Source organism: Haplochromis burtoni, unplaced genomic scaffold, assembly GCF_018398535.1.
Source record: "Haplochromis burtoni strain Fernald_Lab_line unplaced genomic scaffold, NCSU_Asbu1 Contig_317, whole genome shotgun sequence".
Lineage (NCBI taxonomy): Eukaryota > Metazoa > Chordata > Actinopteri > Cichliformes > Cichlidae > Haplochromis > Haplochromis burtoni.
Window position 1 is genome coordinate 452,766 of NW_024582678.1, and position 23,727 is coordinate 476,492.

At 43.9% G+C, this 23,727-nt stretch overlaps 1 protein-coding gene across 6 annotated transcripts in view; it reads left to right on the plus strand.

The window, feature by feature from the left end:
• The window catches only part of cenpe (centromere protein E), a 27,312-nt gene extending 4,673 nt beyond the window's left edge, over window positions 1-22,639 (plus strand). Inside the window, exons 11-51 of one of the 6 annotated variants that reach the window (XM_042228289.1) lie at window positions 27-156; window positions 359-478; window positions 556-708; window positions 781-934; window positions 1,031-1,130; window positions 2,642-3,005; window positions 3,082-3,138; window positions 3,348-3,515; window positions 3,623-3,697; window positions 3,783-3,854; window positions 4,216-4,347; window positions 4,492-4,669; window positions 4,749-4,903; window positions 5,333-5,479; window positions 5,675-5,854; window positions 6,423-6,539; window positions 6,631-6,801; window positions 6,890-7,036; window positions 7,293-7,514; window positions 9,583-9,744; window positions 9,895-10,128; window positions 10,984-11,217; window positions 12,351-12,467; window positions 12,559-12,729; window positions 12,818-12,964; window positions 13,221-13,316; window positions 14,467-14,592; window positions 14,674-14,760; window positions 15,124-15,204; window positions 15,785-15,910; window positions 16,004-16,186; window positions 16,273-16,482; window positions 16,757-16,969; window positions 17,157-17,360; window positions 17,633-17,809; window positions 17,905-18,005; window positions 18,143-18,240; window positions 18,366-18,501; window positions 20,788-21,155; window positions 21,239-21,277; window positions 22,437-22,639. In XM_042228289.1, the coding sequence (XP_042084223.1) occupies window positions 27-156; window positions 359-478; window positions 556-708; window positions 781-934; window positions 1,031-1,130; window positions 2,642-3,005; window positions 3,082-3,138; window positions 3,348-3,515; window positions 3,623-3,697; window positions 3,783-3,854; window positions 4,216-4,347; window positions 4,492-4,669; window positions 4,749-4,903; window positions 5,333-5,479; window positions 5,675-5,854; window positions 6,423-6,539; window positions 6,631-6,801; window positions 6,890-7,036; window positions 7,293-7,514; window positions 9,583-9,744; window positions 9,895-10,128; window positions 10,984-11,217; window positions 12,351-12,467; window positions 12,559-12,729; window positions 12,818-12,964; window positions 13,221-13,316; window positions 14,467-14,592; window positions 14,674-14,760; window positions 15,124-15,204; window positions 15,785-15,910; window positions 16,004-16,186; window positions 16,273-16,482; window positions 16,757-16,969; window positions 17,157-17,360; window positions 17,633-17,809; window positions 17,905-18,005; window positions 18,143-18,240; window positions 18,366-18,501; window positions 20,788-21,155; window positions 21,239-21,277; window positions 22,437-22,513 (6,229 nt within the window). In that variant the 3' untranslated portion in view covers window positions 22,514-22,639. Of the gene's footprint in view, window positions 1-26; window positions 157-358; window positions 479-555; window positions 709-780; window positions 935-1,030; window positions 1,131-2,641; window positions 3,006-3,081; window positions 3,139-3,347; window positions 3,516-3,622; window positions 3,698-3,782; window positions 3,855-4,215; window positions 4,348-4,491; window positions 4,670-4,748; window positions 4,904-5,332; window positions 5,480-5,674; window positions 5,855-6,422; window positions 6,540-6,630; window positions 6,802-6,889; window positions 7,037-7,292; window positions 7,515-9,582; window positions 9,745-9,894; window positions 10,129-10,983; window positions 11,218-12,350; window positions 12,468-12,558; window positions 12,730-12,817; window positions 12,965-13,220; window positions 13,317-14,466; window positions 14,593-14,672; window positions 14,761-15,123; window positions 15,205-15,784; window positions 15,911-16,003; window positions 16,187-16,272; window positions 16,483-16,756; window positions 16,970-17,156; window positions 17,361-17,632; window positions 17,810-17,904; window positions 18,006-18,142; window positions 18,241-18,365; window positions 18,502-20,787; window positions 21,156-21,238; window positions 21,278-22,436 lie in introns of all 6 variants that reach the window. The other 5 variants (XM_042228291.1, XM_042228290.1, XM_042228292.1 and 2 more) reach the window with 5 other exon arrangements.
• Window positions 22,640-23,727: the final 1,088 nt, after the last annotated feature.

Genomic DNA, 23,727 nt, shown 5'->3' on the forward strand with positions numbered 1-23,727 from the left:
ATATTACCTAAATATTTTCTCTTCAGGGGTTTCACCAACTACAGAGACAGTAAACTGACCCGCATCCTGCAGAACTCGTTGGGTGGGAATGCTAAAACTGTCATTATCTGCACCATCACCCCGGTCACTCTGGATGAGACCCTCAGCACTCTACAGGTAGGGAGAACATGTCTGACTGTTATGTAATCCATTTCAAAAATGCTTTCAGACGAGAAATTGTGTAGTACAAACTTTATTGTCTTACACAGATGATAAAGTTTGTGTGAAATAAAAGTTAGCTGAAGCTTTGACGTGTGAACCACTGAGAACATAAACTGCTAAACACTTTAACCCACCTGCTGTGACTTCTTTGCAATAGTTTGCAAGCACAGCAAAGAAAATGAAGAACGACCCTCACGTAACAGAGGTGTCAGATGATGGGGCTCTGCTCAAAAGGTATCGCAATGAAATTGCAGAACTCAAGCGACGACTTCACGAGGCAAGTGTCTCCGCTTTTACTCTTCTTCCTCCAGCAGCACTGATCTGCACACACTGATCCATGCACATCTCATGCAGGTTTCTTCAGTCACGCAGACCACTGTGACAGAGAAGGAGGTTCTCTCCCAGCTGCTCCAAGAGAAGGATCAGCTGCAGAGAGAAAAAGAGGGCCTGAAGAGAAATCTGGCCAATCTCCTTGTGACAAGCTCAAATCTGGTCCCAGTCCAGAAGGTAACTGTGCTGAACCATGAGCTGCAGTTCTCTGTATGTTCGCTTTAATCACAACATGTGTTCTTTATCAAGATTCCAAGCCGCAGGGTTACCTGGGGAGGAAAGATGGTAAAACTTGGCCATCCATCTGGCTGTGTGGGGAGTTTCTCTGATCTCAGCTTTGCAGAATCCTTCACTCAGAAGAGAACTCAGTCAGATTTCTCCTGCCTGATGGAGCTGGGTGAAGGTAACGAGGAGCACAAAGGATGAATATTCATGCCATGTTGGAATTTTGCTGGGGTGTTATTTTTATTTTTTTCATATTCGTGCTCTATTTTAACAGACGATGAGGACTTTGAGTCCAACTGGGGAATTCCAGATGAGCCGTCAGATGAAATGGAAATGAGTCGAAGCTCTGTGACTGTTCGTAGCTTTGGAGACAGGTACGTGTCTGAGCAGTTCTGTCACCAATGAAGCCTCGTATTCTCAAACTTAAAAGCCATATCAGACACCAATCATTTATTTGTATTTATTATCGAACGTGCCTGTGGGTTACCCTCAGTCGTCCAGAATTCACTTTACCCACTTGAAATGAGGAAAAATGCTCGCTTGGTCTGTACTGCTGCATTGTATCGTGATGGGTTAGGGGCCTTCTACGGCCTGTCTTCTTGAGATTGTGCTGGGAGACACAGCAGCTGTTCAGGCAGTGACATGTATTGATGTGCCAACCTGGAGGAGTCAGACTATCTGTGAAACCTCTGTGGGGTCCATGTATTCCCCTGTGCTACTGACTGTTGCCAAAATCAAAAAGTAGTGAAGGAATGTTGTTGTTGAGTCAAATGTGTTGCCTGTGAACAATCAGTATTAAAAAGTCTACTTATGAGTGGGTGCTGGTATTTCTGTTGTGTCCTTTAGAAGGAAAAGAAAGAAATTTGGATACAGCAGATGTTTTTTGTGCTCACCAGCTGAACTTCGTTGTGTGAGTGTTCGTTGCTTCTTTCACCGGACTTCTTTTGAACTGTTAGTCTGTCGGTTGCTTAATGGGCAATCTTCTGAATTGTTATAGGGCTTTGACAAGTCAGTAAACAGTTTCCATGGTAACAGCAATAGCTCTTGACTCTTTTTTTTCTGGTGTTTTCTTAAGCTGCAGCAAATTTACTTCTCAGAATCACTGTAGAGAGGGTGAGGTGCAGAGTGGTAAGTGGACTGATTCTTATTTAGCACTTTTAACTCTCCGTCTTATACAACATGCCACGTTCACCCAATGCATTTTAAGTGCTAACATTCCCACACATTCATACTCTGATGGATGCATCGGGGAGCCAGGGATTGAACCACCAACCTTTCCAGGAAGTAGATGGCCTGCTCTACCTCCTGAGAGTTTAGCAGGACTCTGGGTCTGAGTTTGACTGTTGAAAAAATTGGCGTATCCATTTCCTAGTGTTAATCAGAGGTTTATGATGTCTGTGGTCTTCACTGGAATGTGTTTGAGCTCATGTGGTCCATGAAGAAGGACACTGTAAAGTCCAGTCTACCAACTGCATGACTTTGAGAGGTCTGACAGATCTGTGTCACCCCAGCCCCAAACATTTGTGTTGTTCATCAAATAGATGGCGACAGATTTTTCTTCACCTACTTCTAAGGTGCACGGAGAAGAGAAAGATCTGATGATGTGAAGACTCCTCCACATCATTCTCCTTTCCACATGTCTTAAAGTAACACATACTCAAAATTACACACAAAATGCAAATAAGCTAATATAAAGTAAGTACAGGAACATTAAAAGGGGGAGGTCCACCTGGACCCTGATTAAGGCCACAAGCCGGAATGCGCCGGTCACTTAATAAAGCTGTTCCCTAATACTTCAAGTGCCGCTGGAGTCGTCGCATCATGTGCCATCACTGTGTGCTGGTGTGTAACATAAACATATCCCGGTTGCTTTTTTTTTTTACAGTCCCAGAGACTTCATGTCTCCTGATCGTCTGCAAGAACTTTCAGGCAAAGTGTCCAGTCTGGAGATGCAGCTGGAACAGGAGAGTCAGGAGAAAGAGACGGCCCTGTCAAATTTAGATGTGTTAAAGGGCAGAGTGGCAGAGCTGCAGCTGGAGCTGGAAACGGAGGTGCAGCATAGACAGGAAGCACTGGAAAAAGTGCAGACTGGAGAACAGAGGAGAGCAGCGCTGGAAGCGCTGCTGCACACTGAAGCTCAGCAGAGGCTGGAGGCCACACAGAAAGCTGACACGTTGGAGGTGAGAGTGATGGACTTGGAGAAACAACTGGGAGAACACAGTGACGTGGACACTGAGACAAATGAACAGGTATGCTGTGTTTGACTCGGGCTCTGTCTGCCAAGCGTCACATTATCATCACTTGTCTTAATCTTCTGTTTTTCAGATGAGAAAAGAGTTTGCTGAGACCATCCAGCTTTGTGAAACTTTGGCGTCAGAGAAGGTAAGTGTAAGGTGAAGAGGTTAGAGCAGTTACAGCAAATATCCTACTGCTTTCTGTAAAGGGGCAGACGGATTTTCAAACAAAGCCCATGCTGCACACTGCTCTAAACTCACTCTCAGCTTTCTTAACACTCGAGTGTTGAAAGCCCTCAGTGCAGTCGTCTGACGTGGAAACTACAGCGGTGTTAAAACTGGATGATACTGTTACAGGACTTGGTGGCTGCAGAGCGAGACTACCTGAAACAGGAGCTGGGCATGTTTATAGAGCAAATGGAGCGTCTGGAGACAGAGAAGGCTGCTGTATTACAGGAGCTAGAGGAGAAGAGGGAGATGGACGAGTTCAAATCTCTAGAAGAGGGGTGCAGGAAGGAGAACGAGGTAACGAGGAGAACTTTCTCAGATCCACTGACAGCAAAGTTTCACAGAGCTGTTTATCAAATATGTTTTCATCTCACTATGTTCACTTTGCTTCTGGAAACTTGCAGAAAGAGTTAGAAAATGAAATTGTAAGCTTGAAGAAAGCTGTTGAGTCCTCTGAACTCCAGCGCATGCAGCTCCAGGTAAGATGAGTGGACGTGTAGAGTTTATTGATCCGAAACATTTTGATTTGATTTGTCTTTAAGCTTTTGTTTCTTCTTTTGAAAGAATGAAATCAAGACTCTGACTGAACAGCTGAAGAAGAAGGAAACAGAATTTGCACATGAGATGGAGAACCTGGTACGGCCAGTATTTCAGTCACGTGACGTGGAACATCATGTAGATGTGACACTGTGGAGTGTGCATCTGTCACATGTTAGAAACCAGTAGCACCTCATGCTCCGAGCATCCGTCTGTCTGGAGCAGTAGATGGGCCAACACTGCAGTCTTACCGATATATGTGTGTGTGTGTTTGTGCTTAATATCAGTTTATGTCATTAACCTGGAATAAACCAGGCTGTTCTCACGCAAAGTGTGCTTGCTTACACTTGCTTACAGTCTTAGCAGGCTAACATGTCTCATCTGAGCGCTGACAGGGTGCTGAAAGCAGCAGCAATCTAACGATGGCACAAGCTAACTGTTTCGTGTTTTCTTGTTTCAGGGCAGTAAGGACTTGGTGCAGGAGGTGCTGAAGCTTCGCCGCTCTCTGGATGATGCAGAGCTGCTGAGCAGAGACACAAGGAAGGAGTGGGCTGTCCTACGCAGTCGCAGCATTTCTTTGGAGGAGACGAATGTACGTAATCAAACACTAAAATGACAAAAAATTATTTTTTGCAGCACATCTATCCTCATTTTAAAAATATTCCAGGAAGTGTGAGCCAACAATGGCAGCTGTAAGCGATTAATGCATCTCCTGCTTCTTGACGATCTCGTCCAGGTGACTCTGACTGCCAGCCACGAGAAAAGGGAGGCGGAGGTGAAGAGTCTGCGTTGTCAGCTGGAGACGGAGAAGTCGCGTTACAGAAAGATGCAGAGCGATCTCCAGAAGGAGCTGAATGTCGCATTTGATGAGAACACAAAGCTCACCACTCTGCTAGATGGCAATGTGCCTAAAAGTAGGTTTCCACGTGTTGCATTTATAGACTGTAGCCCATCATATGAACCTGCCCCTCGTAACATTTGCTCCTTCTCCAGATCTGATTGACAGCATAGAGCTTGAGAGAACTGTTGCCAATCTAAATAAAGAGTTGATGGCATCTCGTCAAGTGGAGACGGCCTTGAGAGCTCAGCTAGATGAGCTGGCTGTATGTCAGACTCTCCCAGATAAAGTGGACGCCTTGGTAAAGCAGGTGAGGCCCAAATATCCTCTAAAGCCAATCTGACATCATCCAGTTGGGGGGGAGGGGAGCATGAGCACGTTTGCAGAGGGTCATAACTAGCACCAGAGGTTATTCAAATAGAAAGTGAAGCAGCTACTAGGCTCTTCATTTGCTGCTGAGACAAATGTGAGGACAGGTACTTGTTCGGTGTACTTGGTGGAAACATTGGGAAGTACAGGCATGCTATAATATATATGATATAATAATGAGTCAAAGGAAAAGCCTTTCAGTGAGGCTGAGGGAAGTGTCGGCTTAGTCATCCAGGATAAAAAATCTCTGGATCGGGCTTAAAATGATATCAAGTTTAATAGTCCTCCAGAGTGTGTGCAGTTATGTCTGAAGAGACAAAACATTTATACGTACGGCTTTCCAAACAACTGTTGTCATGTTTTCCTTCAGCTTGAAGGAAGTGAGCAGGAGCGAGGAGCTCTGGAAGGAAAACTGAGCGACGTGCAGCAGCTGATCAAGGATTTGGAGGAGAAGCTTGCTGACAGCGAAGCTTCCAGAAGCACTGAGGAGGAGATTAGCAGAGAGCTTCAAGAACAAGTATGACACTGATAGCTGCTCTTATTACAGCTGAGCACATGTGCAACCATTAGCCCATCAACAGAAAAAGAGTTGAAATCATTCGATAATACAGTTTTACAGTTTAGCTGATATCATTCAACTGCACATGTGAGTGTCTTGAAGACTGTGATTCGTATAGCTATGACAAAAACAGAATTGTATGTATTTATTTAGATCAGCCAGTTAAATGAAGAACTTCAGTGTGTGCGAGCTGAGAAAGCCGAGCTCCTGTCCGAGCAGAGCACTGCTGATCAGAGGTTTGCAGAGGAGACGGAGAAGCTGCTCTCTGCTGTAACATCTGTGACCGCAGAGAGAGACGAGCTCAGGGTGAAGCTGCAAGAACACGTGGACAAGGTGAGAGAGTGGTCAGTGTTTCTGTAAGAAATGTAGGACAACCATATAACACTGGAGTCTCTGTGAATTGCCCCTTTACTGCGGTGGAGGCGTTTGTGGGTCGCGGTAAACTCAGGGGCCATGTTGTCAGGGGTCTTAGAGATGGGTTGAGAAGTTCAGTCACTGGGGTGGAGTTCAGTAGAGCTGCTGCTTCTCCGCATCAACAGAAACCAGCTGAGGCACTTCAGGCATCTGACAAGGATGTCACCTCAGCTGGTCTGGGTCCTACTGAGAGGAAACCCAGCGTGTACCCAGGACACGCTGCAAAGGTTCCATCTCTCGACTGGCCTGATCTGACCTGTGCTACCCTGCATAAGTTGTAGGGGGAGGTCTGGCTCCTCTGCTTAGACTGCTGTCTCTAACCTCACCTTAATGAGCATGAAGAAAAACAGTTTTCCGTTTTATGAGGCCTTCTGCTGACATGTTTATCTGTTCGGATATGAACTGTGTCGTACTTGAACTTTGTGACTTTTATGTGTGAAAAGCGATACACGAATAAGTTGTTACATGATGTTTGCTTGTTTTCCAGGTTGCTGAGATGCAGGTTGTTCTACCGTCTGTTCAGGATGAGCTTCAAACACAAAAAGAAAAGAATTCAGATCTCGTGAAAGCTCATGAGCAGAAAGAGTCTGATTTAGGGGAGAAGGTAAGTGATATGTTATTTCAGGCTTGTTGCTCAGTGTGTGGACTCTAAATGAGTCCTCGAGTCAGAGTTGTGACAGCTGGAAATGTGACAGATGCTGAGGCTATCACAGGAGCTGCAGTGTGTGCGAGATGAGAAAGAGGCTCTCCTGATGACGACCTTTCAGAGGGAATCGGAGGATGTGGAGAAGCTGAGCGCTACCTTGGCTTCTCTCACTGCTGAGAGAGACCAGCTCAGGACGGACCTGCAGGAAAATGTGGAAATGGTAAGTTGCTGTTTCTACTCTTCCTTCGTGCTACTGTTCTTCTATCAGGTTTGTCTCAAAGCAAACTTTTTTTTTTTTTTCTTTACAGATGATTGTGAATCAGGAGGAACTGAGGACGGCCCTGGAGCAAAACGGCGAGCAAAAGAAGCAGATCAAAGAGCTAGAAGAACAAATATTGAAGCTGGATGGGCTTCCCAGTGAGCACGATGATAAGCTGGTGGAACTGCAAACACATGTAAGACTTTCGGGGTGCTTTTCTCTGTGTAGCATACATGGTCAGGAAGACGTGCCGATCTAATGTCATCTCTAACCACACCCAATTATAAAAGTCAATTTTTCAGTGACTGCTGCCTCTTTTAAGTAATAAAGTATTAAGCACATGGGAAGAGACCCATTGCAGCACTATAGAATGCACAGATGAAACTCTTTTGTGTGCTTCAAAATGCAAGTGGAGCTTGTTGGGTTGTTTAGATTTATGTTTTCACTGACAGATAAAGGCTTTGACTGAGGAGCTGGAGAGTGTGAGAGCAGAGAGAGACAGTCTGCTGTCTGAGAAGGAGCTCAGCACTCAGACCTCCACAGAGGAGATGGAGAAGCTGCTGTGCAGAGTGACGTCTGTCAGCGAGGAGAGAGACGAGCTGCAGGAGATCCTGGAGGGTCTGAGGCAGGAGAAGCAGCAGCTCCGGGCAGAGCTGGAGGACAGGGTGGAGATGGTAAAAGCTTAACCAAAATCAGAATTTCAGTATTTATTTTTTTAGCCCGGTTGGGTTTTCTGATGAGTGCACACAGTATGATATTTGCCCTGTATGCCATCACCATCATGATCCTAATTGTTGGATTTTAAATCAATTTTAAATTTAAAGATTGTTTTTACTGGCCTGGGTCTGCTGGAGGTTACTTCATGTTAAAATAGAAGAAACCTCCAGCAGAGCTGTCACCAAAGCGCTCACTCATAGGGGGTCATGTGACTGTTGGGGTTCTCTGTTTTCTTTGTATTACTGTAGAGTGTTTACCTTACACTATAAAACAGAAAAGCACTATATAAAAACAATTTGCTTTTATGTCAAATCGACCTGCACTACTTTTGTGTTTGCATTTGACTTACAGCATCTCACTGGATATATTGTTTGTTTCAGTAGATTCATACTTGGTATGTCATCAGCAAATGTTAAATGGACTGGTCCTTATGTAGCGCTGTTCTACTCTGAGCACTCGAAGCGTTTTATACAACTTGCCTCATTCATGCAAGCACTTTTTTCTTTCTATGCTTAAGTGCTGTCTATCTAATATCCACATGTATTCATATAGCAACTTCTTGTTGGTGTCTTGCCCAAGGATATCTGGCATGGAGAGAAATGCCAAGCTGCAAGCGTCAATGCTCATGACGAGATTGCTCCTGGCATCACTAGAATACCCCTCTACCACGATGTGGTGGTCATTCACTATTTGCAGCAGTATTGAAATCAACTGTGTTGCCTTTGCCTCCTTTAGCTGACACACAAGTTCACACAGACACAGAGCTCCTCCCCTCACTAATTAATGAAGTAGTTGACGTTTGTCAACACTTCAGGAGGAATTTTAGAGATCAGTAAAACTAAGCTAGTAACCTATTAAGCAGTTGTCAGTCAGTTATATATGAGCCTGTACATTGTTACGTTGCTCCGCCTATCAAAAAGTCTGCACCTGTGCAAGTATATCACCTATCAACGGTTATCAGACTGACGATTGTCAATTGGAAAATTTTTACATATCGCCCAACCTTAATTTAGTGAGTTCTCTGATATCTTTATCGAGTTTGAATTTCTAACATTGTGACGGGATATCAGATTTAAAGAGATCCTTCCTAAACCAGAGCAGTAGAGCCAACTGCATCACTGGTCTGTGATGCCCTTAGATGTCCGGGGCTGCACGCGCGCCACACTGAGTGGATCAGCATGTGTCTACCCTTCGCCGAGAGGCGTGGGTAACCCGTTGAACCCCACTCGTGATAGGGATTGAGGATTGGAATTATTTCCCATGAACGAGGAATTCCCAGTAAGCGCAGGTCATAAGCTCGCGTTGATAAGTCCCTGCTCTTTGTACACACCGCAGGGTGGCTGTAGCTCAGGATGTAGAGCAGGTCACCTACTGTCGGTGGTTCGATCCCTGGCTCCTCCAGTCTGCATGTCAAGTATCCTTGGGCAAGATACTAACCCCAACTTGCTCTCTGATGCATCCATCGGAGTATGAATGTCATTAGAAAAGCACTAAGTGTAGATAAAGTGCTTGTGAGAATGGGTGTGATTGGGTGAATGAGGCATGTTGTCTTGAGCGCTTTGAGTACTCCGTGAGAGTAGAGAAGCTCTATATAAGAATCAGTCCATTCAACAATTCAAACCAGTGTTTTAATCTCTGCAATATCCTGATCAATAAGGCATATTAACTATTATATAAAAAAAAAACTTAACAGAAGAAATTTTAATGTGGTTTTTCTTAAAACATCAGTTATTCGTGGCAAAAATTCTAGGAACCTTGTACAAAGAAAGAAATTATGCCATAGCTACGGCATAACCACAAACCCATTAATAAAACCCTTTATTTGTAACCTGCCCCTCCCTACAAGTGTCACACATGGCCTGTTCTGTGCGTTGAGTCCTCGCGTGCATTTCTAGCCAATTTTTTACAGACGTTTTTGAATTCATCAGTGAGAGAAAAATACTTCTCTCTGTGTATGGAATAATCGTAGCATTGCTGAAACTATCAGAGTCAACTTGTATAGTCATGGTGGGTAAAACTTTTCAGATGACTGAGAACCAGGAGGAGCTGAGGGTTTCTCAGGAGAACATCAGAATCCTACAAGATGAGATCAACCTGCTGAAGAGTGAAAAGGCAGACCTGGAGAGCAGGCCGAGCAGTGGCAAAGATGCAGGCAGTACCCTCCAGTTACAAGAGCTCACAGACCAGGCAGGACTATTTTTCTATACTTGCTTTATTCTAACATGTGTACAGTCAGCAGTTTTACTGTGTGCATCCCTTTGTTACATTCAGCCACCATTTTCATGTCTTTCACTGTTTAAAGTCACAGTTTGGACTAACCTTTGTGTTTCTGCACAGATTCAGAGACTGACTGAGGAGCTGGAGAGTGTGAGAGCAGAGAGAGACAGTCTGCTGTCTGAGAAGGAGCTCAGCACTCAGACCTCCACAGAGGAGATGGAGAAGCTGCTGTGCAGAGTGACGTCTGTCAGCGAGGAGAGAGACGAGCTGCAGGAGATCCTGGAGGGTCTGAGGCAGGAGAAGCAGCAGCTCCGGGCAGAGCTGGAGGACAGGGTGGAGACACTGCAGTCTGAGGTCTGATTGACAGCTCCAGCTTTTCTTCTCTCCTTCTCTTCCCCTTACCACCAAACAAGTGGCAGCAGATGGTCGCCCCTCGCTCAACCTGCTTCTGCTGGAGGTTTCTTCCTGTTAAAAGGGAGTTTTTCCTTCTGTTCTTTGCCAAATGCATGTTGATAGCGGCTGTCTTTATGGTACAATATGAAGCCTCTTTTCTGCACAGTGATGTGTGTTATATAGACTCATATTACTGTCCACATCAACTGTGATGAAGAAGTAAATTCAACACATGCACAGTGATGAGGAAAATGTCCTCCTTCAGAGAAAACATCATCTTTTGTGTTTTTTAGCTTAATCAGATTTTCAGACTGCGTACTGTTAGTTTCACTGATCCATCTACATATTAAGTGTAGTGATTCTCCCAGGACTGATACAGGTGTAGCAGTCCAATAGTAGCTTTCTACTGTACTTCATGTATTTGTTTATTACTGTAAGACTCGCTGGTATTCACCTTGTCCACTGGATTGATGTCTTTCTGTCCTTCCAACCATCCATGTGACCGTAAGGAATAATACTGGTGACGAACGTGTCCCCGTCTTATTCCATGCTGCTAACAGCAATACAATATTTTCTGACCTCAGGAGGTTCTCAGTCGGTCTTCTAGCGTCCGTAGATCCTAGTTTTCACTGGGAGGTGTTGTACTGCAACGTTAGCTGCGTTTCTGTCTCATGGACTTGTTGTGTTTGTGCAGAAAGACAGGGTCACTGATCTGCCTGTGTTCTTTAAATCAGCAGGTTCATGTCTTTTTGTCTTGCTTCTGTAAACATCTATAAGATTTCATTTAAGTGAAAAAGCCAATCGTGTCTTTTACAGATAAGGACTCTGACCGATGCATTGAAAATGGCTGAAGCAGAAGGAGCACGACTGCTGTCTGAGAAGGAGCTCAGCACTCAGACCTCCACAGAGGAGATGGAGAAGCTGCTGTGCAGAGTGACGTCTGTCAGCGAGGAGAGAGACGAGCTGCAGGAGATCCTGGAGGGTCTGAGGCAGGAGAAGCAGCAGCTCCGAGCAGAGCTGGAGGACAGGGTGCAGATGCTGCAGTCTGAGGTCTGTGATTGACAGCTCCAGCTTTTCTTCTCTTCTTTTCCCCTCACCCCTTGGTCGCCCCTCCCTCAGCCTGCTTCTGCTTTCTTCCTGTTAAAAGGAATTTTAACAAAATTTATTTATTTTTGTTAAGGTCTGGTTACAAATACAAAGCAAAAAAACTATGTGTAAAACTCTGCACTCAACTTCCTTGGCTGTGTGTGAGTTTCAACTTACGAGTACAAATTTTGACCCAATTTTTCCTCCTTTCAGCTGATTGGGCAATGTCATGTAAATCACAAACTTAACAATCCAATCAGAGAACAGATGAGTTTGGCTGTTAGTGGGGTGCTTTACTGCTTTACATCAGGTCCTGGAAGGGTAAATGCCCTTTCACGTGCCAGCATTTTCCTTCATCACCATGAATGAAAACATTCTGTGTATGTCAGAGTTTAGTTAATTTTTTTTGTCACAGGTTTACGTGCTTACACAGGGACCTCCAGAGCCTTTTCAACAGCTCTGTGGACTTCAGAGGGAAAGCTGTATTGTGGAAATGACACACTCTTCACTGGTCGGGATAGTTACAAAGCTTTCTTCGTTGTGAATGTGCGATACATGTTTTTATTGAACATTTAAAGATAATACAACACAAACTCTTGTAGAGGATATAAAGTCAGAGAGATCCATGCTTTGAAACGACAAGGAGCAGGCGCATCTAGTACACTTAGAACTGGTGCAAAAAACGACAGAGTGCAGCGGTCAGTGCAACAAATTTTGGATCCTTAGCTGCCACGTCTGTTGTCAAAGGGCCTTTATGCTGCGCAGTGTGACTCGCAGCAATGGTCCCTGGTCAGCCCTGACTTTGTGTTAAAGTAGTACTAAAGTAATAATAGTATTTCTAACCACTGGTACACCACAACTTTATCCTTTCAACAACTACTGAAGTTGTAGGGGGAGGTCTGGCTCCTCTGCTTAGACTGCTGTCTCTAACCTCACCTTAATGAGCATGAAGAAAAACAGTTTTCCGTTTTATGAGGCCTTCTGCTGACATGTTTATCTGTTCGGATATGAACTGTGTCGTACTTGAACTTTGTGACTTTTATGTGTGAAAAGCGATACACGAATAAGTTGTTACATGATGTTTGCTTGTTTTCCAGGTTGCTGAGATGCAGGTTGTTCTACCGTCTGTTCAGGATGAGCTTCAAACACAAAAAGAAAAGAATTCAGATCTCGTGAAAGCTCATGAGCAGAAAGAGTCTGATTTAGGGGAGAAGGTAAGTGATATGTTATTTTAGGCTTGTTGCTCAGTGTGTGGACTCTAAATGAGTCCTCGAGTCAGAGTTGTGACAGCTGGAAATGTGACAGATGCTGAGGCTATCACAGGAGCTGCAGTGTGTGCGAGATGAGAAAGAGGCTCTCCTGATGACGACCTTTCAGAGGGAATCGGAGGATGTGGAGAAGCTGAGCGCTACCTTGGCTTCTCTCACTGCTGAGAGAGACCAGCTCAGGACGGACCTGCAGGAAAATGTGGAAATGGTAAGTTGCTGTTTCTACTCTTCCTTCGTGCTACTGTTCTTCTATCAGGTTTGTCTCAAAGCAAACTTTTTTTTTTTTTTCTTTACAGATGATTGTGAATCAGGAGGAACTGAGGACGGCCCTGGAGCAAAACGGCGAGCAAAAGAAGCAGATCAAAGAGCTAGAAGAACAAATATTGAAGCTGGATGGGCTTCCCAGTGAGCACGATGATAAGCTGGTGGAACTGCAAACACATGTAAGACTTTCGGGGTGCTTTTCTCTGTGTAGCATACATGGTCAGGAAGACGTGCCGATCTAATGTCATCTCTAACCACACCCAATTATAAAAGTCAATTTTTCAGTGACTGCTGCCTCTTTTAAGTAATAAAGTATTAAGCACATGGGAAGAGACCCATTGCAGCACTATAGAATGCACAGATGAAACTCTTTTGTGTGCTTCAAAATGCAAGTGGAGCTTGTTGGGTTGTTTAGATTTATGTTTTCACTGACAGATAAAGGCTTTGACTGAGGAGCTGGAGAGTGTGAGAGCAGAGAGAGACAGTCTGCTGTCTGAGAAGGAGCTCAGCACTCAGACCTCCACAGAGGAGATGGAGAAGCTGCTGTGCAGAGTGACGTCTGTCAGCGAGGAGAGAGACGAGCTGCAGGAGATCCTGGAGGGTCTGAGGCAGGAGAAGCAGCAGCTCCGGGCAGAGCTGGAGGACAGGGTGGAGACACTGCAGTCTGAGGTCTGATTGACAGCTCCAGCTTTTCTTCTCTCCTTCTCTTCCCCTTACCACCAAACAAGTGGCAGCAGATGGTCGCCCCTCGCTCAACCTGCTTCTGCTGGAGGTTTCTTCCTGTTAAAAGGGAGTTTTTCCTTCTGTTCTTTGCCAAATGCATGTTGATAGCGGCTGTCTTTATGGTACAATATGAAGCCTCTTTTCTGCACAGTGATGTGTGTTATATAGACTCATATTACTGTCCACATCAACTGTGATGAAGAAGTAAATTCAACACATGCACAGTGATGAGGAAAATGTCCTCCTTCAGAGAAAACATCATCTTTTGTGTTTTTTAGCTTAATCAGATTTTCAGACTGCGTACTGTTAGTTTCACTGATCCATCTACATATTAAGTGTAGTGATTCTCCCAGGACTGATACAGGTGTAGCAGTCCAATAGTAGCTTTCTACTGTACTTCATGTATTTGTTTATTACTGTAAGACTCGCTGGTATTCACCTTGTCCACTGGATTGATGTCTTTCTGTCCTTCCAACCATCCATGTGACCGTAAGGAATAATACTGGTGACGAACGTGTCCCCGTCTTATTCCATGCTGCTAACAGCAATACAATATTTTCTGACCTCAGGAGGTTCTCAGTCGGTCTTCTAGCGTCCGTAGATCCTAGTTTTCACTGGGAGGTGTTGTACTGCAACGTTAGCTGCGTTTCTGTCTCATGGACTTGTTGTAGTCTTTTTGGATTTTCTCATGTTAATGACATTTAGTTTTAGGGTGTCCTCAGTGCAAGAGAGCTGTTTGTGCAGAAAGACAGGGTCATTGATCTGCCTGTGTTCTTTAAATCAGCAGGTTCATGTCTTGTCTTGCTTCTGTAAACATCAATGAAATTTCATTTAAGTCAAAAAGCCAATCGTGTCTTTTACAGATAAGGACTCTGACCGATGCATTGAAAATGGCTGAAGCAGAAGGAGCACGCTGCTGTCTGAGAAGGAGCTCAGCACTCAGACCTCCACAGAGGAGATGGAGAAGCTGCTGTGCAGAGTGACGTCTGTCAGCGAGGAGAGAGACGAGCTGCAGGAGATCCTGGAGGGTCTGAGGCAGGAGAAGCAGCAGCTCCGGGCAGAGCTGGAGGACAGGGTGCAGATGGTAAATTAGTGCTATTCTAAAGTGACCGAGAACAGGAAGAGCAGCCTGGAAACTTGATCACATTTTCTCATTCATCTGCAGATCTCAGCCATCCAGGACAAGCTGAGTCAGCTGAACATGCAGCAGCAGCCTGAGAGAGGAGAGCAAGAAGCCAAGCTGCAACAAGACGTAGGTCCCAGTCATTTTCTGCTTGTTTCGACTGTGGATGCTTACATTAGTATGAAAGCTGTGGGGAAGCTAGCCCGACCACCTACCACTGACACACATTTAATGTTACAAATGCACGTTGGCATTCCCTGCATAAGTGTATCCTAACCTCTGCAGCCTTGCCAACACGGAAGAAGTGCATGTCGATTTACTGAGTGCTCTCGGTTTTTGATCCTCCAGCTGGTGGTTTTTGACAATTTTTCTAAACATGGATGAGCCCCACTTTCAATACCTTTTCCATTGGTCTAAATGGGTTCCATCCCAGTTAGCACTGTTGTTAGCTGTGTTGCATGCTCACACCTCGACCTGCTCTGTTTTTGTCAGATACTGCAGCTTAAAGAGCAAGTTCAAATGCACACAGAAAGATGCGCTCAGGCTGAAAGTGAAGCAGATGCAGTGCAGCAGGTGAGTCTTTGCTCTCATTTGTTTCCTCTTTTTAGAACCATAATTTTGGATTATGATAATGCAGTCCACAGCTCCTCTAATCTGCATGCTGAATTATCCTTGGGAAAGACACTGAACATAGTGTGCGGATTACTGAGACGTGTGATGTAAGCACCAGTCCATTTATGATTAAAAGCTGAGGACTGAGTTGGAGACTGCTGATACTTCCTGTCTTGTATGGCAGGGACACAAACATGGTGCTCTGTTCAGTATTGCTGTAAAACAGTGGTTCCCAAATTGTGAACTGAGGCCCCTAGTGGGCTGCAGTAATAATGCCCCTTTTCCATTATTCCCGACTTGGATTGACTGGTGTGAACGTGTGTGAATGCATTCATCAGAGCTCAGGTAAAGTAGAAAGGCACTATATTTAGGTGGACTGGAGGGAATCTCATATTTTAGCTAGCTTGTCAGAAGTGACATTCTTTAATAGAGAGTTTCTACGCAGATGAAAAGCTGGAATGTCAATTACATGCAAGAATAAATCGCTGGCATAAAGTGGAGGATGGCTAAATGCTGACTGTGATTTTATTTTCATTTCCAGTTGCTCAGCGAAGCGAACGCAACCATCTCTGCTCTCAGAGAGCAGCTCAGCAGGTCAGAGCCGAGCACCAGCGGGGCTAAGGAGCTGCTGTCGTCACAACTGCAAGACTCCACCACACAGCTTGAGGTAACGGCTTCACTGACTGCTCTGCAGCTCAAATGTCTTTCTAGCATGCAGTGTGATCATAACTCTGATGCTTCCTGGTTCTTGTCATTATAGGAGTCCTTCAAAAGCTTCCAGCAATTCATAGACACTTGTTGTAGTTATGACAATATAACTCAGGACAAGGGCCTGAGGGAGCGGCGTTCCCTGAAGCATCCTCTTCCCAAGGCCACCAAGGATGCCTATGATGCGGTCTTTCAGCTGGGACAGTCAACTGATGAAAATCTCAGAAAAATTCAAGTAACTGGCTGTAGTTTGACTGTACTACAAAATTTCCTAAATATGCTGGTCTTTGAATGAAGTCATCTCTGGTCCTTTTCCCACAGGAGCTGCTGCGTGTGAAGGCATTTGGCTACAGGAACATTTTTGAGGAGCTGGTGAAAAACGACTTGGCCGTCTTCGAGGAGAGACGGCTGCAGGATGTGCTTCTATGCAGAGCGCAGGCGCCCAGCCACTCTGTTCAAGTCGAGGGCTTTGACACACTGTGGGAGCAGAGACTGCCTGAGCTGCTGGACAGGAGGCAACTTTACATGGAGGTGAGCCTTCTGCCCTGCCCCCTGAAACACTTGGACGCTCTCTCTGTCCCATTCAAAGAAACCAGCTTCTGAGAAGTTGAGAAGAAGACTGTACTTTTCTGGTGTCTACTTTATCATTATTAGTCACGTGGTGTATAACAAGCTGTATTGTCAGTCTTGCAACAAAGGTTGTTACTTGTTGAAGCTGGAGACAGATTTGATTTTACTCCCTCCTGTTCATGTGCATCCACTTCTCCATCACTGGTACTTTATGGTGACTTTGCTGATTTTGTAGAAAATGAGCAGCATTTTGAACAAGCTCTGGGACCACATGACCTCCTACCTCCATGAGCTGAAGGGTGAGATTCAAGAACGATTCAAGTTCAATAAGCAGCTGCAGGTCCTGATCACCAACCAGCCAATTAACTTCAGTGGGCTGGACAGCATCCTGGAGCTGGTGTCTGACCGCAGAACGGCGGGGATACAAAGCAAGAAATGTCTTCTGCAGGTCAGTTGACGTGTTTGACAAAGATTTCTCTGAATGGATAATTCCAGCTCTCAGAATGAATCAAATGATTGGCTCTTAATCTAGATGCACATCACAGACTGCTTGGGGGATTGGTTAGTTAGGATTAGAAGAAATCTTTTAAATGATATTTACCGCATTGCTCTTTTTTTCCACCTACCTCCCATAGAGTATCACTGATGAGCAGAAGGGTCCGTTTGAAGAGCTAAAACAGCTGGAGGCTGAGGCAAAGTCTCACCTTAGGGAGGTGAAAAGCAAAAGTTCCACTTTGCTGCAGGCGCTGGAGGAGGGAGCGCTTCTGACAGTCGCAGCTCTGCTGAAGGAAACCCAGCAGCTAGCTTCTCAGCTGAAACACGCAGAGGAAAAAGTGAAAGTGTGTTTGCCACACGGTTTCTTATTTCTTTCCTTCTCTTGTTCAAAGCAGTTGAAACATCAGTTAGTACTGGGTGATGTGTTCCTTCATTACCATGAAAACACACAGTCTCTCTCACACACACACGCTTACAGACACCAGCTTGCTACTAGAAATCGGAGCATCCAATGGTGGATTCATTCACCACCCAAACTAGTCCCCGACCAATGCACTGTTTGTTTTGGTGAAGTTGAGAGCCACAGATAATAATGAAGAATGTGTTTCACTTTCAGGCTCTGCATATTCAAACTGAGCAGCTGGAGGAGGCACGCATCAAAGCTGATGCCAAAGTTTCCAACCACAAAGAGGCAACACAACTCCTGCAGACTGAGCTGCAGGACAACCGCGCACTAGTTGAAGAGAAAGAGAACGCTATACAAGCTCTGAAGAGCAAAATTCGAGAATCTGAGGTTTGTTGGTTTCATATAACAGCGCAGCTGCACTTCAGTTTGGTTATCTGACGAATGAGTAGCTGGTACGATGATCTTTGTCCTCCTTGGTTCAGAAAAAATCATCACCCAGTGTGGCTGAGCTGGAGAAGCTTCAGACCAAGCTGTTGCAGTTGGAGATGAAGCTCAGCTCAGCATCTGACGAACACAAACGAGAGTAAAGAGCTATTGAATTCGTTCTTACACTTTTGTTTGTTAGTTTTTCTCCACTGTGGTTTTCAGAGGCCAGTGGTGTCAAGACCTGTGGCCTGCTGCAGGACTGCTGACTCTAATGACCGGCATTCTGTCTTCCAGGATCCAGGCGATGAACACACTGTTGGAGGAAAAAGAAGAGTTACTGAGGAAGCTTAAAGAGACTTTGAGAAAATCCCAACAGGAGGGAGAAGAGTCGTGTAAGTGTCAGCGCTGTGCATGTATATCTGCTAACAAACAAAGAAACCTGACCGATGAATAACTAATTCAGGTGTAACCATTGAAAGAGGAGCATGTTTAAATGATGCATTCATGTTGGAATCAGTCTTGCAGGGTAAAGACCTTCATGCCAGACTGACCAACCCCAGGAGTTCTGTGGTCAGCAGCAGTATTCTGATGGAGAAATCCAAGCTGGAGAAGGAAGTCAGCCAGCTTCATATGAAAATCACAGAACTGGAAAGGTAACGGCATCAGGACTGTCTTTGCAACCAATACAATCGCTACGTGTGTTTAAAGTAGAAAACACTTTGAGTGATGTTTTTACTGCTGTGGAATCATTAACATTCTACACACAGCTTGTGTTACTGTGGCTCTTCTTCCAGCTATCATGGACATGATGACTGAAATGCCCGTCTTAGCAACTGTTATTGGTTTGAGTTGACTGTAACAGTGTTTGGTCGGCTACAACATCAAACATTTTAGCCTCCTCTTTGACTCAGAAACCCACTGAGTGATTAACAGCAATTCCTCTTGCTGTGTTTTCTTAATTTCTCTTCTCTACTGTCAGCAGATTGTACTACCATCTGCATACGTTGCAATGCCTTCTTTAGCACGCGCAGCAGGTCATTTGTAAATCTGACATACAGTAACACTCACTCTGAGGAATCCTACATTATAATGATTGGAAATTTGATGGTGAACTGTAAAAATACAAATGCACTGCTGCCTGTTTGATAAATAACCACCCATTCATATGCAGACATTTTGTCTGCATATGGAAGCAGCATTAAAACTTAATATAATAGCATCAGTATAGCATTATTAACCTTCAATCATCTTTAATTAGCTTAAAGCTGACTGACCCATTTTAAATGCATGTTGAAGTTCAGAGTTTTTATTATTTTACCGTGAAATGATATGAAATCTGTTTGAGTGTAAATCTCCATTTGTTCTAATAAGACACTTTTTCTTTTTCTTCTTTTTTTTTTGTGGTAAAGGAGTAACATTTGTAGAACAACTCCCTCAAACAGGGAAACATTGAACTGGTATAAGATCTTGAATCTAAAATGCTACTTTTCATATTTACTTCTGTACTGTCTATGCATATGATGTCCCTGTATTGCTCCATCAATATCTATACCTGCACTGTGCTGTACTCGCCCATCCAAATCACTGAATTCAGGTGTTCAGTCATTTCCATGGCCACAGGTGTATAGAACCAAGCATGCAGACAGCTTCTACAAACATTTGTGAAACAACGGGTCGCTGGTATTAACACAAAAATGGGGAACGACATCAACTCTTCCATAAAGTGGTAGACCAAACTTCATGTGACCTTCAGATCAGCTTGAAAGAACAGTGCATAGAGAGCTTGAGAGCAGCTGCATCCAAGCCTTAGATAAACAAGCACAATCCAAAAACATTGTTTGCATTAGTGTAAAGCAGCGGTCCCCAACCTTTTTTTGCGCCACGGACCGGTTTATGCCCGACAATATTTTCATGGACCGGCCTTTAAGGTGTCGCGGATAAATACAACAAAATAAAACTAGAACCAGTACCAAAAAAAAGAGAATTTATTCATAACACACGTGAAAAGACCCAGGAAAACCGGGTAAACGATAACAAAATCATGCTGAAAACTGATAAAAACCCTGAAAACTATACATTTCACACCTGAGCCTCAACTCTTGCAGCCCGGTACCAAAGACTCACGGACTGGTACCGGTCCGAGGCCCGGGGGTTGGGGACTGCTGGTGTAAAGCACATCGCCACCTTTTGCATTATATTTATTTATACAACAAGGATGATTCATATTAACATAACTGCTGCATTAAAAGCTAATTTGAAGATATCACATATCACATCCTTCTTTGTGGCGCATCGGCTGATCGTGCACGTCTTGATTTTTGTAACTTGGTGCGTTGTACGTGGCCGTGCGTGGGCTGAAGACGTGTATGATTGTGTCCACCCTTTAGGAGAATATTGCAGATGCTTCATGCATCTTTAATGGCAGGCAAGAACTGAAAAGGCTTGCCTGACCTCATATCAAACCCTATGGATTAAAAATGGGATGACACTCAAGTTCATATGCAATTTTTTTTTTTTTGCTGATTAAGCATTTCCTTAAGCGTGAACAATGTTACAAACTGTGTCTCAATCTCTCACATTTCTGGGATTTTTGTTGTTTTTTGTGTTATTTTAGGTTTTCTCTTCTGTTTCTTTCTAATTGGTTTTGCTGTACAGTTATCCTCTGAAACTGGTTTAGCAACATTAATAGTCATCAAATTATTTCCAGTTGATAGACAGTGCTATTGTCTCCCAAGACAACAATACAAGTTGTTGTGTCACTAGGATTAAGATCTGATCAGATATTGAGACAAACTGTCATTCAGATGAAGCCCGTTGCTGTCCTGATGGTGGTTTGGTTTGAACGCTCACTCCACAAACACAGATCACATTCCATAGTTATCACTTTGTGACATAAAAATTGAAGTCGAGCTCTAATCACAGACTTCCTTTCTCATCAGTGTGGTTGCCAGTCAGCAGGCTGAGATTACCAAGTGGAAGAACAGAGCCATCAAACTAAAGGTGAGGAACAAAGTGGAAGAGGACAAGCTTCAGTCACCTAGCACTCCCACCAAGAGGGGCTTTCCCATGACCTCTGACTCCTCTAACCTGCTGAGCTCACCTAAAAAGTTTTTGATACCTGCCAAGAAGCTCCTGGACACTCCCAGGAAGGGTTTGGAGTCACCCAGAAAGCTGCTGGATTCGCCAAAGGCCTCTCTCCTCGAATCCCCCAAAAGCAGATTCTTTGATGTGGGCGGAAGCTCTGAGACACTGTCCCGAAACTGTCCCAAGCAGTTCTTCGACAACTCGAGCCTTGGAACCATTCCAGGTAAACTGCAGCGTAGGCTACTTTGTCACATTCTTTCAAAAGCTTCAGAATATCATAAAGATGTTGGCCGTTTGTTTTGTCAGAGGTTTCCCGAGTTCCTGAAACAGCAGCTCCAGAACAGGGTAACAACGTACAACATGTGGGGATGTAGGGTTCAGTCACTTGGGGTATACTAACAGAAGCACGGGTTAATGGCACTTCACCGGTCTTCTCAGAACCACAATCACAGTAACATGTTCTTCTGCCATGGCCACTTTGTTCAGAGGGGTCTGGTCCCTTTCATTTGAGAATAAATCCCAAATAATAGCAGGAGGAATAACGCTACTCCTGTTATTTTAGTGTTTTAAAACATTATAGAACTCTATATTTTAAAGTGTTCCATAGTAGAGATGCAGTTTTTGTATTTGTAACAAGCAAAAATCAGCCTTGTCAGAGACTCATGCATTAGGAGACCCAGCTCCCTGTGACCAGTATAGTAACTCTTACAGCTGCACTTTAGTGGGTTTTGTGGTGACTCAGTGGCTTTGTGTAACACCAGTTGCGTATTTATGTGTACTACTTCTACAACTTTTCCCAAGAAAAAAGGAAAAATTATATTTGAGTTTTCTTCTTTTTTTTTTTTTTGTTTGCTGTTGTCTTTATTAAAGGCAGAAACGTGTCAAAACAAACTGCTCGAGTTGGGCTGTCAGCTCGGTGCTTGACTTTTCCTCCATGATGTTGCCATGTCACAGTCATGTGGCAACATGCAGTACTATGTTAATGAAGGCAGCAGTACATAATGAGGAAACCATTAACAGAATTTCAAACCTCGACTTCAGGCAGGTGCTTTATTTATGAACATGAGTTGGGTACACTCTTTTTTTTCTTTTCTTTTTTTTCTTTTCTTTTTTTTTTTTGCATGGAAAAAAATGATTGAAAACCATCATTAACAACATTGCAGCGTTTTAGAGTAGGTTTCAGTTGTCTGCAGTTTTCTTGCAGACAAACAAAAGCTAAAAAGTCATCCACACAGAGATGCACCATGTATCTTCACCTGCTGATCGCATGTTTGAAGTCTTTTAAGAGCAGCAAGTTAGCTGTTGTTCACTAACAGCTTGCTGTACATTACAGCTATCTGTAAATCAGTGGAGGAGTGTGACATCACTGGGTAGGACTGTATGATGTCACTAGCCTCTGCACAAAAACAGATCTTTAGAATAAATATAATAATATTTCTAAAATTCCCATTAATGCTTCAGTATTTGTTTTTCATTTAGTGGTGTTTGTCTTGTGTATTTACAGATGTTACTGTGGACACGGACAAAAACGAGTGGTGGCCAAAGTCTCCAAAACAGGAAGAAATGTGTAAAACACAATAACGTGTTTGTAAAGAGCAGTATTTTCACCTTTGTTTGTAATGTTTATGTACTTTTATTTCCCACTTTCATTTTTTCCTTTTTCATCCTGTTCTAAGAAATTTAATAAACGTGTTTAAGGTGCTTAAATGGTGTCTCTGTTACATTTCAGTCAACTGACCTTGTTCCAACAAATCTACACTGTGAACGATGTATCTTAGCTTAGCTCTAGTAATGTTTTAGATTTATCAGCTTCTTTAGGTGCTGTGGTTTTAAACAAAAGAACCTGAACATTGATCAGAATATGAGTCAGCAATGGCAAGTTTGATTTGCTCCACTAAACCCAAACAATTGCAGAACCAGATTTAGAGTGGTCCTAAATGTGCCTTTGTGCGCTGGACCCTAACAGAACATGTCTTTCATCTGTGGTTTGCCATTTGGAAAAACCCCCTTTTAACAGGAAGAAACCTGGAGCAGAACCACTGCTCAGGGAGGGGTATCCATCTGCGTCAATTAAAATGCAGAGTTGTATATCAAAGGTTTCAGATTTGCACAGCAAACGTTTTTTTTTTTGTTTTTTTTTCACTTCACTTTTGATGGCCTGTCACTTACAATTGGCATATTACACTGTTTACTCTAATATTTCCAGAGTCATTTTCAAATTCAAAAGCATTCTAATGCCCTACTGGGTATAAATGTACGCTGTGACCACAGACCCCTCTGAAACCTGTGCAGCCCACAACTACTGTAAGTGCCCTTTTTAGTATTGCTCTTAGCAAACGGGGAACGTTCCCCAAAGGTTCTCTGACAGTCACACTTTTGTTCTAGGAACATTGGCTGAAGGCTGAAGTGTAAAGCCCCCCGCCCCCAAAGCTTTCCCTCCATGATCACTTATCCATGTGTTTATGGATCATCTTAATGGCTGAAATGGACCTTTAAACACAGTTTGATCAATTAATATAACTTTATCTGAAAGGAACACTCTTCCTGCAGGGGAACAACTTGACAAGAAACAAATTTAGAGGTTCAAAGTTCAGCTGTGTGTTAACAGGCTGCTATTAACATTAAAACATGTCATGAATATGAAAACAAATCATGAACATGAACTGGCCACCTGTGGCGGTTTTGACCCCGTAGAACACCGTATTTTACGCCAGAGAGTTGCGCCTTGAACGCTCCTTCTGAATGGCGGAAAAAGCGGCGCTTTTCCCAGGCGTTCAAGGCGCTACTCTTTGGCG